The sequence below is a fragment of the Nelumbo nucifera genome, chromosome 3 (assembly GCF_055504915.1).
Source record: "Nelumbo nucifera cultivar China Antique chromosome 3, China Antique-T2T, whole genome shotgun sequence".
NCBI lineage: Eukaryota > Viridiplantae > Streptophyta > Magnoliopsida > Proteales > Nelumbonaceae > Nelumbo > Nelumbo nucifera.
Genome location: NC_142651.1, coordinates 46168621 through 46185231, shown reverse-complemented (window position 1 = coordinate 46185231; position 16611 = coordinate 46168621). Strand labels below are relative to the sequence as shown.

General features: G+C 35.1%; 1 protein-coding gene across 4 annotated transcripts in view; it reads left to right on the top strand.

The window, feature by feature from the left end:
* Positions 1–16611, top strand: part of LOC104611454 (glycerol-3-phosphate acyltransferase ATS12, chloroplastic-like) — a 51542-nt gene extending 34931 nt beyond the window's left edge. The window contains exons 13-14 of one of the 4 annotated variants that reach the window (XM_010278511.3): positions 190–366; positions 16378–16611. In XM_010278511.3, the coding sequence (XP_010276813.1) occupies positions 190–324 (135 nt within the window). In that variant the 3' untranslated portion in view covers positions 325–366; positions 16378–16611. Of the gene's footprint in view, positions 1–189; positions 367–9908; positions 10394–16377 lie in introns of those variants that run through there. The other 3 variants (XM_010278509.3, XM_088901613.1, XM_010278508.3) reach the window with 3 other exon arrangements.

Below are 16611 nucleotides of genomic sequence, written 5' to 3'. Positions count from 1 at the left end.
AGGCATGGCATTTTATACAATTCACTGAGTTTCTTTGATAAAATATGAACTTTAACTCCAAAGTAATAGATACAAGTAGCTTTTATTTCTTTGAATCAATTCTTTGAACTAAACAATCATTGATTTCTTCATTTTCATGCCCTTATTCTGTATTGGTTCAGTTCTAAATGAGCCTACTTATAATTTCAGGCTAGGATGGTCTTCTCACAGTCTCTCTATAGTTCTGTAACTGAGCAATACAATGTGCTGAACTCTGCTATACATCAAGATCAAGGACTTGATGCATCAATAGCTACTGTCTCTTTGTCACAACCCTGGCAATAGGTGGCTCTTGTAGCTTATTGTGTTATGCTCCTTTCTTATCAGGTTTGTCTTTCCTTCAATATGTTCTGTTGTAACATAATCAGTCCAAGTATCTTGATTAAGATATCTTTGAGAATTCTAATTGTTAGGTCTCTGTATTAGCTAACATTTATTAGGCTTCAGTTGCACAAAACCTTTTCAGTCAATATTAGTACTGGTTAAATGTTTTCATGTTTTCTTGATGTGTAAAGCATTTTTTATAATGGCATTTCATGTGGGTAGTTTTGATCTTTATGAAAATCTTACCTTTGTTAAAAGGGACACGTGGGTAGTTCAGGATCAACTTGGTATATTTTTTATTTTATTTAATTTTTGTTCTATCATATTAATCTTGTTGTGGATTCTAATGTCTTTTTGAGGTTCCTTTTCACATATATGAATTTAATAGGCATTGAATGGTATTTATTCAGGGAATTTTTGTTTGTAATATCTTTCCAGTCTGTTTTTGAGAAGAAAAAGTGTGTACATGTAAAATGATGTACATCAATATACAAAAAAATGGTAGTCCCCATTAAAACAAAACTAAGCATAGAGCTGTTTTTATCAATGTTTTAAAATGTGGAGGCATGACGCAAGGCGTTCCACTACCTAGACGTGTGTGGCATAAGCCTCCCGAACACAAGGAGGCATAAGCCTCCCGAACACAAGGAGGCATAAGCCTTCTTAAGAGGAGGAAGAAGGAGGGGGAGGAGGATCTCATTTTTCTTTATTTTGAATAAAACTATTCTATATTAAGAAGAATGAAGATGCATGATACTTAGCTGAAAGGCATGATCCTGGCTCACTTTCTTTTCCCATCTCTTTCCTTCTCTTCCATTTTCTTTTCTTTCTTTTCTCTTTTTTTCTTCTCTCTTTCTTTTTTTTCCTTTCCTTTCTTTTCTTTTTTTTTTCTTTCTGTTTGTCTTTTTATATGAGGTATATGTGAGGCACACGGGGCATATGCCTCTAGCACACCTCATGGAACAGGCATATGAGGTGTACGCCTCATGGTGCAGGAACATGAAGGAAGCTGTAAGGGACTTTTCTTTTTGTTTGTCTTTTTAGTTTATGGCTTGGGCTGCAAGTTTCGTTAATGTGGCTTGCGAGGCAAGTTTCTTGGTTATCAGCCTATATAAAGAGAAGGGGCAGATCTGTAAGGGACTTTTTGGCTTATTTTCAATCAATATTATCAAATTGAAGGGCTTGTTACATCCCTTTCAACCTGTTCCTTGTTCTGATCGTCCTGATTCTCTAAATCTATCTCTTCCCATACTCTCCCTACATCAGTTTGCTATTTGAGAAAACTCATCCATTGCCATGGATGCAAGAGGAAGATCTGGTTGTGGAGGCAGAGGACAGAAAGCACAGCAAGCTGAGATTTTAGAGATGCGACATATGATTGAACAGTTGTTACGTCAAGTGCAAGCACCACAAAGGCAGTGATGTGCGGAGGCCCGAATGGAGATACTGGAGGTCAGTTGGTGTACTGGAAGATGACCAGGAAGAATATGAAGGATCTGATTATGAAGAGGATATTGATCCTTTTCATAATCTTTAAGGGAGAGATGAACCAGACCATGGGAGTTTAGAGGAGAGACTGGTAAGTGCTCTGGACTTGAATATGGGTGGAGTTAAAGTAGAATTACCTGATTTTTATGGAATGTCAAGTGCTGAGGATTATTTAGATTGGGAGATAACTGTTGAATTTCTTTGAATGGAAGGTGATGTAAGATGAAAGAAAAGTTCAGTTTGTTAAGCTAAAATTGAAGGGAGGTGCTCTCAATGGTGGAAGAGAGATGAGGAAGTATTCATCAAAAAAAAAAAAAAGAGAGATGAGGAAGTATGCTTTCATCAAGGAAAAGCAAAGATTAGATCGTGGGAAGACCATAGTTGTCAAGGCGATGCCTAGGTGACAAGGCACCCTTGGGGCTCGCCTCGCCTAATTGCCAAATAGTTTTCTACAGCGTGTTATAAACAAACTTTTATATTCTTATTTTTTTTTGAGGTTATAATTATATAATAGACATTTTTTAAACTAAAATATTCATTTTGTGTGTTTACATACTAATTTCTTTTTCTTCTTCTTCTTCTTCTTCTACCTTTTCTTTTCTTCTTTTCCTATAACAGAAATAGGGGTTCAGGCCCTATATTTTTCTAATTTTCTTTTCTTTCTTCTTTTTCTTCTCATGAATATGTTGGAATATGTTGATTTTCTATACTTAAACATGAAGTTTATACTTGTCTTATGAAAATTATGGATATTTATTAACGAAATATGATTATGGAACCTAGGGAACTACCATAGGATACATGTTTTTACTTAAAAAAATTCATCGCCTAGGCGACAATGCGCCCCCCTGTTGCCTAGCCTTGCCTTGGCGCCTTGAAAACTATGGGGAAAGACATGAAGAGAAAGATGCAGAAACAGTTCCTGCCTGCTGATTGTTTAAGGGACAGGTACTGGTGCTTCCATGAGTTGAAACAAAGGAATCATGGTGTGGAGGACTATTCAAATGAGTTTAATAACTTGTTGGTGCGTGTCGGCCTCCAAGAAACTAATGATCAACTTACTGCCCATTATTTATCAGGCCTGAATTTCTCGATTCAAGATGAGATAGGGGTGGTTTGGCTCACAAATCTGGAGGATGCTAAATAGCATGCCCTTTGGGCTGAAGCTAGAGTCAGAAGGTTAGGTTAAGGAGAGTCCCAGCTGTACTCATGGATGCAGATTCAAATCAGAGGTCTTATGGTGGCAGCCGGACAGGGTTCAAGGGTATGGATGAATGCAAGAAAGGTAGGGAAGTTGCCAGACCAGCAATTGGTCGCACAGGTGCTGGATCTTCCAAGGATGTTAGCATGCCCTCAATATGTTTTACATGTAGGGAAAGGGGACACACCTCTTTTTTTTTATTTTTTTTTCTTTTTTTCTTTTGATCAGCAAAGAAAGATTGATTTTATTAATAGTGAGAGAACAAGTTACAACATTACAACAAAACAGAAGATACAGTTGTTACTTCACAATGTGTTATTGTAAGCCCAAAAAAATGCTCTGTAAACTCCCTTCAGTTAATTGAGTCAGCCATCCCGTTTTCAGTCCTTCTGATCCAAGTGAAAGAAGCATTGAGTTCCGTTGCTAAGCTTTCAATCTCCCTTAGGTAATGTCTATAAATCCAAGGAGCATTAAGCCTGTTAGTAGACCAATGGCAAGTTTTAGCCCCTGAAGCAGTATAAAAGCTCAGCCTTTATTGAGTTGATGTCCACAGTGAAGAGTTAATCTTGTTGAAAGAGATGATGAAGATGAACCTGTAGAGCCTGTGTATGATGACTATGGAGATGAAGAGGAAGAAGTGGATGTATTTCCTTCCCAAGGTGAGAGTTTGGTGGTGAGAAGAGTGCGAACATCCCCTAAGAGTGAAGAAGAGGAGGATTGGCATCGTCGAAGCATATTCCACACATGCGCTACTTGTGGTGGAAAGGTGTGCAATCTGATTTTCAATGGAGGGAGCAGTGAAAATATCATCTCTAAGGATGTTGTAGAAAAGCTAAAGCTGCCTACGGAGAAACATCCACAACCTTACAAGGTTGCTTGGTTCCAAAAAGGTATGGAGTTTCCCATTACTTCACATTGCCTTGTAAGATTTACCTTTCAGCCTGTAAATTTAAGGAGGAATGCAAGAAGTCAGGTGTGATGTATATGCTGGCTGATAGGAGTTATATGGCTACTAACCAACTGGATGAGTTGATAAAAAAATCCTAAGGAAGTGGAGCCATTGCTAGAACAATTTGTTAAGCTTGTTAATGGGAAGTTTCCAAGTGGTCTACCTCCATTATGCATTGTGCAGCATGTTATAGATTTGGTGCCAGGTGCAACCTTGCCAAATCTTCCTGCCTGCTGTATGCCACCTACTCAAATGGTTGAAGTGAAAAGACAAGTGGAAGACCTGATTGCAAAGGGGTTGATTCGTGAAAGCAAAAGCCCATGTGCAGTCCCAGCATTTCTTACACCAAAGAAAGAAAGCTCATGGAGGATGTGTGTGGACAGTTGCATAATCAACAAAATCACCATAAAATACTAGTTTCCAATTCCCAGATTAGATATGTTGGATCAGATCAGATCAGATGTCAGGGTCCAGAATTTTCTCCAAGTTGGACTTAAGATCTGGTTACCACCAAATCCATATGAGGAGTGGAGATGAGTGGAGGACAACATTTAAGACACTAGATGGTCTTTATGAATGGTTGGTGATGCCATTTGGGTTAACCAATGCTCCTAGCACATTTATGCATGCCATGACTACAACCCTTTTTGAACTCATTTGTTGTAGTTTATTTTGATGACATTCTGGTTTACAATCGTAAGGAAGAGCACTTAGATCACTTATGCCTGCTTGGAGACTCTTCACAAAGAAAAGGTTCTTTATTAATCTTAAAAAGTGTTCATTCTCATGTAACAAAGTAGTATTTTTGGAGTATATTGGTTCAGATGAGGGGCTACAACTAGGTACTGAAAGGGTGAAAGCTATTGTTGAATGGCCTACACCACAATCTCTGGGAAATATATGCAGTTTCCATGGATTGAACTCTTTCTATAGGAGGTTCGTTCGGAATTTCAGCAACATTATGAACCCCATTACTCAATGCTCAAGTCAGAGACATTTTTCATGGACTGGAGCAGCAGAGAAAGCCTTCCAAAGAATAAAAAATCCATGCCAGAAGCTCGTCCTTATGTTAGCAGATTTTGAAAAGGTCTTTGTTGTGGAGCGTGATTCTTCACATGTAGGAATTGGTGCAGTCCTTATCCAAGAGAGCAGACCAATAGCTTATTTTAGTGAAAAGTAATCAGAATGTAAGACAAGATACTCTACATGACTTGGAGTTCTATGCTTTGGTAAGAGCCCTACAGTATTGGTGGCACTACCTAAACCTAATACACCGAGATTTTGTGGTGTATTCTGATCATCAGGCCTTTAGATATCAAAGTTCACAAAAACAAGCTCAGTCCTAGACATGCCAAGTGGAGTTCTCTCTCTCTTTGAGGCACAAGTCAAATGTGGTGGCTGATGCTTTGAGCCAAAGATCTGTTCTGTTGTCAAGTTTGAAGGTACAAATAGTTGGATTTGAAGAATTGAGAACACAATACAGCAATGGTCCTTTTTTTCAGTCACATTGAAGGAATTGGATGAACCAACCAGCAGGAAGGATTCTCCATTTGTTTTGCTTGAAGGTTATTTATTTAAGGGAAATCAATTATGTATTCCCGAAGGTTCACTATGGGATCAAATCATAAGAGAGATGCATGGAGGAGGGTTGGGAGGTTATTTAGGTAGAGATAAGACAATGGTTATGGTGTCTGGTCGCTATTTCTGGCCTCATATGTTCTGAAACGTGGACAGATTAGTGAGACCTGAGACGCTGCAGTGTTTTTTTTTTTCGGTAATAAAAAATTTATTTATAAAACATAAATGATTACAGCTTTTAGGTAGCCTCGGCACCCCACACGGGCTGAATCAAAGGACATCAGTTACTAGAAATCTTTAACTTTTCACTTTACAAATTAGCCCAAAGCACTGTTGCCTGTTTATCCCTCGCCTTTCTAACTGATCTGCTAAACCATTGGCTGATCTTGGGGTCCATTGAAAAACCAGCTGCATATCCTTTGAAATACTCCTGAACTTTCTGATTTTATTTTTGAAGCACCATGGAGTCTGCTCAGTTCGCTTCACCCAGCTTATGACAACTTTAGAGTTTCCTTCAACTACCAGTCTCCTTACCCCCAACTCCATAGATTTTCCAATCCAAAATATCACTGCCTTCAAGTCAGCTGTAGTTGAATCCCCTACTCCAAGTGGTCCGGAGAACAAACCCAAGATTACTCCATTTTCATCCCTTAATACCCCGGGTTACCAAGCTACTACCGTCGAAATTCAGTTTGAGGAATCCATTTTCAGGAGGGACCCAGTCTCTTGGGATTTTTGTTTTTGAGGATGACGGAGCTGCCACTGTGCCCCACGATCTGATTATATCATCAATAGTAGAGTTTGAGAATAAACTCAATGATTTCACCCAATGTGCCACCTTTACCATGATGCTTTCTATTGGTGATTCTTTGCTTCTTTTCTTTCCCTCAAAAATTCTTAAATTTTTTTCCTCCTACACTGTCCATAGGGGCAATCACAAAATACAGGTCTGTACATGCCATTACCAGTACTGGAATCACCCATGGGTACATCTAAGCACGGACTGTGTTAGGATTGCCAAAGATGGCAAGGGAACATGACTCAGTTTTTGTTGTGGTTGATCATTTTTCAAAGATGGCACACTTTATCCCATGTTCTAAGACAGCTGATGCTACTCATGTAGCTAGGGATGCACATGGATCGGATTGGATTCGAATCAAGGTATATTCAAATCCGATCCGACACTGTTTATGTCGGATCCGATCCGATCGGATCTGATAGGATTCAATTTGAATTCGAATCCTATCGGTAAGTTGGATCTTCGGATCTGATCCGATCCGACTTGTTTTCTTTAAAAATTAATAAATTATTAAAAGAAAAATAAACTATGCTAATGTAAATAAAGTAAAAACAAAAAATACAAATATTATTTATTTATTTTCATCATATATATACATGTTTTTATAACAAATAAATAATATAACAAATTTATAAAAATATAATATAAAAAATATACTTATAAATAAATAAATAACACATATATGTATAATATATATTTACATTTATAAATATATAATATATATCTGATCAAATCTTCTTGGATCGGATAGGGGATGATTCGAATCCGATTCGATTTCTGATCTGGTCCTATCATCCGATCCAAAGATCCGAACAGGGGTGATCCGAATTCGACAAAATAGGATCGGATCTCAGATCGGACCGGATCATGATCCAATCCATTTTCATCCCTACATGTAGCATATTTGTTCTTCAAAGTTCTGTGATTGCATGGGGTGCCAACATCTATGGGATCCAATTGAAGTATTCCAGTACATGCCATCCCTAAACTGATGAGCAAACAGAGGTTGTTAACAGAAGTTTGGGTAATATGCTAAAGAGTATTGTGGGAGAACATGTAAAGATATGGGATCAGGCCCTCCACCAAGTTGAGTTTTCTTATGATGACTCAGTTAATTACACCATTAACCATGACATGTTTTGGATCTTGTTCCATTACCACAGAAGGCTTGCGGAGAATGAAGATGGTGAGGCTTTTTCTGAACACAAAGAAGATTCACAAGAAGGTGTGTGAATCAATAGAGTACAGCAATGAGCTCTATAAAGAAGTTGCTGACTCTCATAAGCACTTAAAGGAGTTCCAAGAGGGAGATATGGTATTGGTGTATCTAAGAAAAGAAAGATCTCCAAGGGGCAAATACAAATTGATTTAGAAGAAGTTTGGGCCATGCAAAATAATAAAGAAGATAAGAAACAATGCCTATGTTATAGATCTACCAGATCACTTGCAAATTAGTCCAATCTTTAATGTTACAGATTTGTCTTCTTATGAAGGATTTGATGGAGATGAAGAAATTGTAGTATCTGGACCAGAGCAGCTGCCAGTGAAACTACCTGAAGTTATTGAAGACATCCTAGATATTAAGGAGGTTCCATCCTGTAGGGGAAATCAGTACCGAAGGGTTTTGGTGAAATGGCTAGGAAAGCTAGTAGCAGAAAGAACATGGGTTGCAGAAAAGGAATTGAAATGACTTGATCCAGCAATGTACACCGAGTTCCAGCAAGTATACTAGTCAGGGCCGAGTTCTTCTCACCCCCGGGAGATTGGTGCAGGAGCATGAAGACAACACAGCCCGTAGTACTGTAATATCACTGTTCACGGGTTACTTTAGCAGATTGTAGCCATGGGGGTCTTTTGTTATTTGTGTTTTCTCCGAGGGTCTTTCTGTAATTTTATAGCTTAAATGTTTTGTTGTCTTTTGTGGCTTGGGCTGCAAGTTTCTTTAATGTGGCTTGCAAGGCAAGCTTCTTGGTTATCAGCCTATATAAAGAAAAGGGGCAGATCAGTAAGGGATTTTTTGGCGTATAAGCGTATTTTCAATCAATATTATCAAATTGAAAGGCTTGTTACAGCCCTTTCAACCTGTTCCTTGTTCTGATCCTCTCCAGTCTCAAAATCAACACCTCTGGCATATGCCTCAGGGCATTTTGGGGCACCTCACCTGGAGGTGCGCCTCCAGGTGTACGCTTCCCATGCCTTTTAAAACACTGGTTTTTATATAAACATTCCCTCTCCACTCCTGACCTAGAAGTCCATCATCCTCTGGAGTTCTTTTCCCAAGGTATCAATCTAATCTGAACTGAGAAATCTCTCTAATGTTGTTGAGGTAGTTATTTAAGCACCATAGGCCCCTCTCAGTTCTCTGTCTCCACCGAACCACATTGACTCGAGTACCCAAAGTGAGGTAAGACTGTTGACAATCCACATACCTGTAAGGAGAGAGCACCTTGGCCTTTGTGAAATATGAATCACCAGAAGTATTGCTAAATGCTGAAAGATGCTGACTCCTGTTAAAAACATTGTTCTAAAAGGTAAGGGAGGTGTTTGCCTGGAGTCGCGGCGAGGTGCCCCAAAACACCCTGAGGTACATGTTCGAGGCATTGATGCCTTTTAAGGCATATGCCTCAAGAACCTTTTGCGTTAGGCTTGCTGGAAGCGTATCCCTGATGTCAAGGTCTTTTTTTTTTCTCTCTAAACAATTAAGACCATCTCTACCCTATATTAGGATATTGGCCTGCCTTTTTTCTTACCATTTGCAATTTGAAAAACAGGGACATGATCGAGTAGTCAGTTCCCGGCCCCAAATAGTTGACAAATTGAACAGGAAGGCCAAACCAATTAATCATTGTTCCACTGCGTTGACCATACCAGTATTTCCTATTGGAATTAGAGCAAGTGGATGTATTTCAGCTGTCTCTGTCATGTGATAGATGCATATAAATCAACTTGAAAATTTTTATAAGAATTAATATTAGTATGTTATCAGATAATTTGTTTGAAAAAAATTGTAACAAGGATCCTCTGAATGAGCATACCGAGATGGATGATTGACATGGTGCCCCAATGGCAAATGTGATTTCGCCTGGGTTGAGATCATGGTCCTCCTATTTAGCTTTAATACTGCAGCTACTAGATAGCTCGCGTCACTTTTGATCGAGGGGTTTGATCAAATGCAATTCAATGGAGTACTTCAAGAAGGTTCCTTGGAGATGCTTGTGTTAAATGTCAATGTCTCTGGCAATCTTGGGCTCATAGGCAAGATTTAATTTTGTGGGTTCAGAGTCTTCAGACTCACTTGGCTTGTTGCTATGCTTGTTGTATTAGCATTGAACTTGATGTTTAAAAGGTAATTGTCCATATCGCAGGTCATGGCTCTGATTTTTTGAGTTAATAGTTTAGCCTATACGCCCTCTTCAATCTTCATGATAACAATGGAACACTCTAACCAATTAAGTTGAGAAGCTTATGTTTCTTTCAAGTTTTAGATTTGCATATTTTTCTTTATTATGTTTTTTTCAACTTTTTTATAGGTGGTCCCTTCATTCAGGTGCTTATTTTGGTTGTGCACTTAGCTTCTCAAGCTTTAGGAGTAGTAAAATCCAGTTTCCATATCAATGATTTCAGGTGAAGTTGGACACCTTTGATCAGATTTTTATGCATGTGATTTTCTACACAAGGAAAGGAAGATACTTTTTGGAATTGAAACATATAATTTGGAGATGAATCATTGTTCGAGATAAGCTGCCCAGTGTACAGATTGTTTTCATTCCCTGAAATGCAACGTGCTTATCTTTAACAAGTCCCCACCCGCCCGCCCCCCATGTGTAGTATCTCTTATATTGCTTAATTGGATTAACCGATTAAATGTTTCTATTTCCTTTTATAGGCTCAGTGGAGTCCAAAATCTGTGTTTACTTTTGCTTTGGATTTGACTGTCTTGTTTTTTCTGTGAGAAGTAAAATGATGTGGCCCTCACTTTTCTTTTGGGCAGACTAAGGTAGGGGGCAAAATGATATGATCCCAACTTTATATGCCAGAGAATTAAGGTAGAAGGGTTGTGATTTAAATGCAAAATTTGCATTGCCAATGACTGCAAATGAGGCAAAATGTAAATTTTGTAGCAGCTATAAAGCATATACCACGCTCAGTAGGGAAAGAGTACAAATACAAATATGTACAATACAAAGACATGCAAAATAATACAAAATACAAGGTTTTGCACTCTCATATTTGTATTTGTATTCCTTCCAAACTGAGCAATGGTTAAAACAAATGGATGCAAAACTAAACTAGGTGCAAAATTTGTATTTGGTTTAGATTTGCACTCCAGACAGAGCCTTGGGCTGTGTTTGGAAATGATGCAAATGGAGTGTAAATCCCGGTTCAGGGTAAATTTGCACTCTGGTTCACTTTTTCCTGTGTTTGGAAACATTTTACATCTATGCATTGACAAATGACAGACCAATGTATATTTACATTGATAATAAGATGTAAAAGTACATCAATAAAAAGTAAATTTGCATTCAAGTGGGCTTTTGATAAAAAAAAAGCATATGCTTTATTGGAATTTATGTTTGCACTCGTTACAAACACAGCCTTAGGAAAGTTCTTGGGTATGTATGCCCAAAGTTCAAAATATAAGTACATATCATATTGGTAACACTTGGATATGGATGCATATCATGATACACTTGGGATAAATGTAGACATGGCGTATTAGGTAAATACATAAGAAATGCATACTTTAATAGGTTATATAAAGAAATAAATTAATATCAAGATACAAATATCATATAACTTTGCTGGTATTGCATCAATCAAAAATCCAAGGTGTACTGTTTAAATTTTTTCACATTACTACATGTATGAAGTCGTTAATATGTTATTATTTATTTATGTTAAACTATTAATTAGTTAAATGCATAATTAATCTAAAAAGTACATAACATTCATGACAATGTAGAATATCCAAGACAAATCACACACAATTTTTATATCTTGATTATCAAATCAGTAATTTTTCATTTTATTATTTTATATTTGTATATTAGCAAAAAAATAAAGCAGCGTACTCTTAAGTTCTAAATATTTTATAAATAATATTTTTATTTCTACAAATAACAAAATATTGTGTTATTTATTGTAAATTAAATTAATAGTTTATAGAAACATTATAATTTCTCAGATACATATTATATTGCAAATTCATAAAATAATTATTTTGTTAATGCAAAATACTGATTTTAATGATCATTCTTTTCTTTGGTTGAACATTCATATAGCATAATTAATGGCAATAATCAATCGTGTAATTAATGGAGATTTAAATCTAAATTTCAAAAGGACTAGTTTGTAATTAATGGACATTTAAATCAGCATAATTGATGTCGACCGAAATGGATTGATACAGACTAGTGCATATTTATTAGGGCTGTTCATAAGAATGCTCAATCCGACCAACCCGACCGACCCAACCCGAGTCGGTCGGGTTTTCATCAGTACCGGTCGGTTTCGGGTTGGGCAAATATATAAATCGATATATCGGGCCGGTTTCAGTTTTCTTGTGTGAAAACCGAAACCAACCCGACCTGAACCGAACTAGTCTTCTACTAGTTCGGTAGTTCCTAGTTTGAGTAGTTTCCTACTTAACTATAACTAGTCTTCTACTAGAACTAGAAGTCCCATTAGGCAATTACAATTAGAATATGCAATCTATCATAGTTTCTAATTTTCTATAATCTTTTACACTAAATAGGCAACCCATTAGGCAATTATAATTAGAATTCAATTAGGTGTCCTTTTGTACAGGAGCAAAACTGAAACCGACCCATCCTGACTCAAACCGATCAGGTCGGTTTGGCCTATCAGTGAGTCGGTTTCGATTTTCACCTTAGGTAACCCGACCAGGTCGGGTCGGTTGAGAAAACCCCAATAAACCGATCCAACCCTACCCATGAACACCTCTAAATATGTATCAGACTATCAGTTGATACCAACCAATATGGACCGACCATCTTGTATCAGATTTGAAGGACCCATATTAGTTGAAAAGTATTATTATAGTACTTGAATAACAAAGATTAATCTGTTGCTTTTTAGGAGAGCATTTTTTTCATATACTCTTGATTTATTTTGGTGTAGGTTAGTTGAAATAATGGTACATCACTTGATGGTTGAGATCAAGTAATTATTCTTAATAAGTTACTTTGATGGGCTAGATCTTTGGGGATTTGGTACATCATTTTTTTGGGGGATTTGATACATCATTTGGATGAACTAGATAGTTGAAAATCTTCGTACATTATTTAGGCTTAGATTAATTAACGTAGGCAATTTTGATGTTCTAAATCTATGGTTTTTATTTTGTACGGCGTTATTTGTCTTGGATCCTTTAGAAAATTTACTATACAATGAACAAAATTGGTTGAAACCTTTGGTGCTTAGAAGGTAAGAGAGCAATTCGATAGACTATACTTTTTTATTTGATTTGATACATTATTTGGATTGTCAATAGTAATCCAAGGGCTTGTTCGTTTGTTCTTAAGTCTGACATTTGAAAGTGCACTAATTATATTAAGAGGTGTGTTGGTATTGGTGAATTTTTCTTTTTCTTTGAACTCTAAATGCAGAGAATGTTGTTCTGAATTCTGAATTCTGAAAATGATCAAATATCCATTTTGACACCATATATGAGAGTTTTTGTTTGTCTTTTTGGGGGGCATCATTGAAAATAAAAAGTTATTTGATTGCACTTTAAGAGATAAGAGATAAGAGAAAACGAACAACCACTTTTCTCTTAAAGTTAAAAGATTCCTCTTAAGAGATAAGAGTTAAGAGGAAACAAACAAACCTTAACTCTTAGTGAATCACTTGGATGATTATGGTTAATTCATCGATCTTAAAAGGTTATTTTGATAGCTTGGACCATTGGGTTGGTTTGTGTTAGAGTTGGCTCTCAATAGTTTGGTCTTTTTATCGTACATTAAGTGTAATGTCTTTTATGATTTATTTAAAGTGTTTTGTCCGGGGCATAACTATCTTTATAACTCTAATTAGAAACATATAAATAATATCAAGCCTATTAGATATAGTAGTTTTTCTCTCATTCAAACCAAACTGTCTCTCCTATCTCTCTTTCTCTTCTTTCTCTCTTTTTCTCTCTTTCCTTTCTTCTCTGTTCTTTTTCTCTATTACTAGTAATTAAGCACATGTGTTGCATGTGAGAAAATTTTCTTCATATTAATTACTTGAATTTTAGATATATCATAGTTAAGATAGAAATTGAAAATTAACAAAAGTAACAATATGAATAAAAATAAACTTAAATATTTATTATTCAATTATGACATCATGGGTTTCTTTGAAAAGTTTGATCATTAACCCACCATCTAGATAAGAAAATAGCATTACTTTTGGATTAGTTTTAAATTAGGGAAAATTATCATTGGAGTTGGCTGTACATTTAAAATTAGGCTACAACATGGGACTATACATTTCAAATTATAGTCATTTCAAATTATCGTTGGAGCTGGCTATACATTTCAAATTATAAATACCCTCGCTATGTCATCGGAGGGTTATGTGGTTGCTGACAACACGGGACTTTTAATCCATATTGGACACAAAAAAAAGCTTATATTGAAATTGTCCTTTAATGTTGGGTAATTGGAAAAAAAAAATTAATCTCTTTCTCTCTCTCTCTCTCTCTCTCTCACTCAAAGTCATCTTTATATGCTCAACGACTATGTGATTTGAAAATAAATAAAAATGGTTTTTGGTTTATGTATTTACGTTATCTATATCAATTTCTCTTATTTTCTCTCTCTACTTATCGTTCTCCCTTAATCTCTCTCATTCTCTTTCTTGGTCAATTTTTCTTTCTCCCTTAATTTCTTTCGTTATCCTCAGTTTCTCTCTCGCTTCCTTTCTCATTTTTTTTATTTTCTTACACACTTATATTGTATTAATTAAACTGTATAAAAGAACATGAGACCAACTTGGTATGGTTCAAAAATTATTACACCAATTTGATACAAATTCACAAGAAACTCTTGGCTATGAAATTCTTACCAATTGGAGAACAATAGAGATTAACGAAGAAGGAGATATTGACCGAGAGGGAGAAAAATGAAAAAAATTTAGGAAGAACAAGAGAGAAAGAGAGAGAGCGATATTTTGATTTGGCTATAGATCGAAGCTGAGAGAGTGGGGGAGGGAGATCAAGAGATGAATGTGAAAGTGAGAGAGAAGGGAGGGAGATCGAGAAACAAAGGGAGTGTGAGAGAAACTGAAAACCTATATTCATTATAGGTTTTTTGTTGTGCCCAACATGGAATAATAGTCCCATTTTGGCAAGTCACATAAACCTCTGATGACATGGCGTGGATTTTTATAATTTGAAATGTAAAGTCGGTTGTTAGAGGTTTTTTGGTTTCTGAACCAACCTACAACCTAATTTTAAATGTACAATTTACTTTGACTATATTTTTCATTTAAATTATATATTTCATTTACATTATATAAAATACTTTTTGCTTATTACACTTAATTTTTGTTTGTCTATGGTATCATTTTACTCAAACCATTAATCCACCATCTAAAAATAAAAATTGTCTGATTTCTAGGTTGACATTAAATTTTGTATTACATTTCAATCATTGATAAAATTATTTCTTATGTATAAAATTTATTTTTGTTCAATATAATGAATGTACAATATTAGAGATGTACCCAATAATTTATTTTTTTATAAATATATAACATTAGATATGTGCCCAATTTTTTTTCTATTTTTTATTTTTGTGATTCTTTGTATTTTTTTATTATTAAAAATTTTATTATTTGACTATGATATCATTTAATTTCTAGGTAGATATTGAATTTGGCATTCCATTTTCATCATTAATAAAAATACTACTTACATTTCATAGTTATTTATTTTATTTTTTTATTATTTAATTATGCCATTATTTATTAATCCATTTGACTCCAAATGGTTGATTTGCTTGCCGACCACCGGGAGGGAAGAAAATGGTTTTGTTTTCAAAATATTTATTTTTATACTATTAAAATTAATATTGTGGATTTAATTACAAGAATTTAATGATGAAACGAATATATCTTAAATAAAGGATTTAATGAGAGAGAATAGAAAAATATTTTTATTTCCAATTGGTTTTAAATTTTATATTCCATTTTCCTTATTAGTAAAAACAGTTCTTATTTATCATACTTATTATTGTTTAATATAAATGTTCCCAATTTTTTTAATTTCTATTTTTTTTTCAGTTCATATATTTTTTAATTTTATTATTTAATCGTGGTAACATGGATTAACCCATTTGACCCAAAATGATTTAATTTCTTACCACCACTTAGATGAAAATACTATTTTTCCTAGGTAGATTTTAAAAGTATAGGCTTTTATGTTATTGAAATTGTTAATTTATTAAGTATGAATTTAATTAATAGAACTTAATGATGATAAGAAATAAAAATGACTTAAATATATGATTCGATGAACATGAATGCAAGTTAATAACTTAAATGTTGGATTTAATGAGAGAGAATTGAATACATTGAATATCTTTAAATGACCTCTTTTCAACTCATTTAATATCAAGAACCGATTTCCCTATTTGCCCTCATTTTTTTTATCAATAAATTTAAATAGAGGGATAAATTTTATCCTTAGAAAATTCCAAAAATATTCTTGAAACTATTTGTACTTTTTAGAGTAGCATAAATAGATATAGATTCTAGGATTGAAACCAATACAGATCAGATCTGTAACCATTTGGTTCATCACTTGAAGCTAGGAGAACTGATTAAGATACAAACTAAAAAGCACATATCTTTAAATTGAAAACTGTGCACATCACTTTGGATTCCTCAGATTCATTAACCAATTTGAGGCATGATTTCCACGGTTTAGATTATTGGTTAGAAGATTGTTACACTTGTAAGAAACCAATGGTTTTTGAAAATTATTTGTTTCAGATCTTAACGCAAATTGTTGAAGAACCCTGCAAAGAAAAATATAATGGGGAAAGGAGATCACAGAGCCTAATATCACTAGTCGAATTTTGAATACTTGCACAAGTTATGATTTTTCCCTTTTGTCTTCTTTTTGTCACTTTCTTCTCTTTGTGATTTCAATAACGTGGTAGCAAATAAGGTATTATGTATCAAAATTTATGAGTGGGTTTTGATTGATCAAAACTATTTCCATAT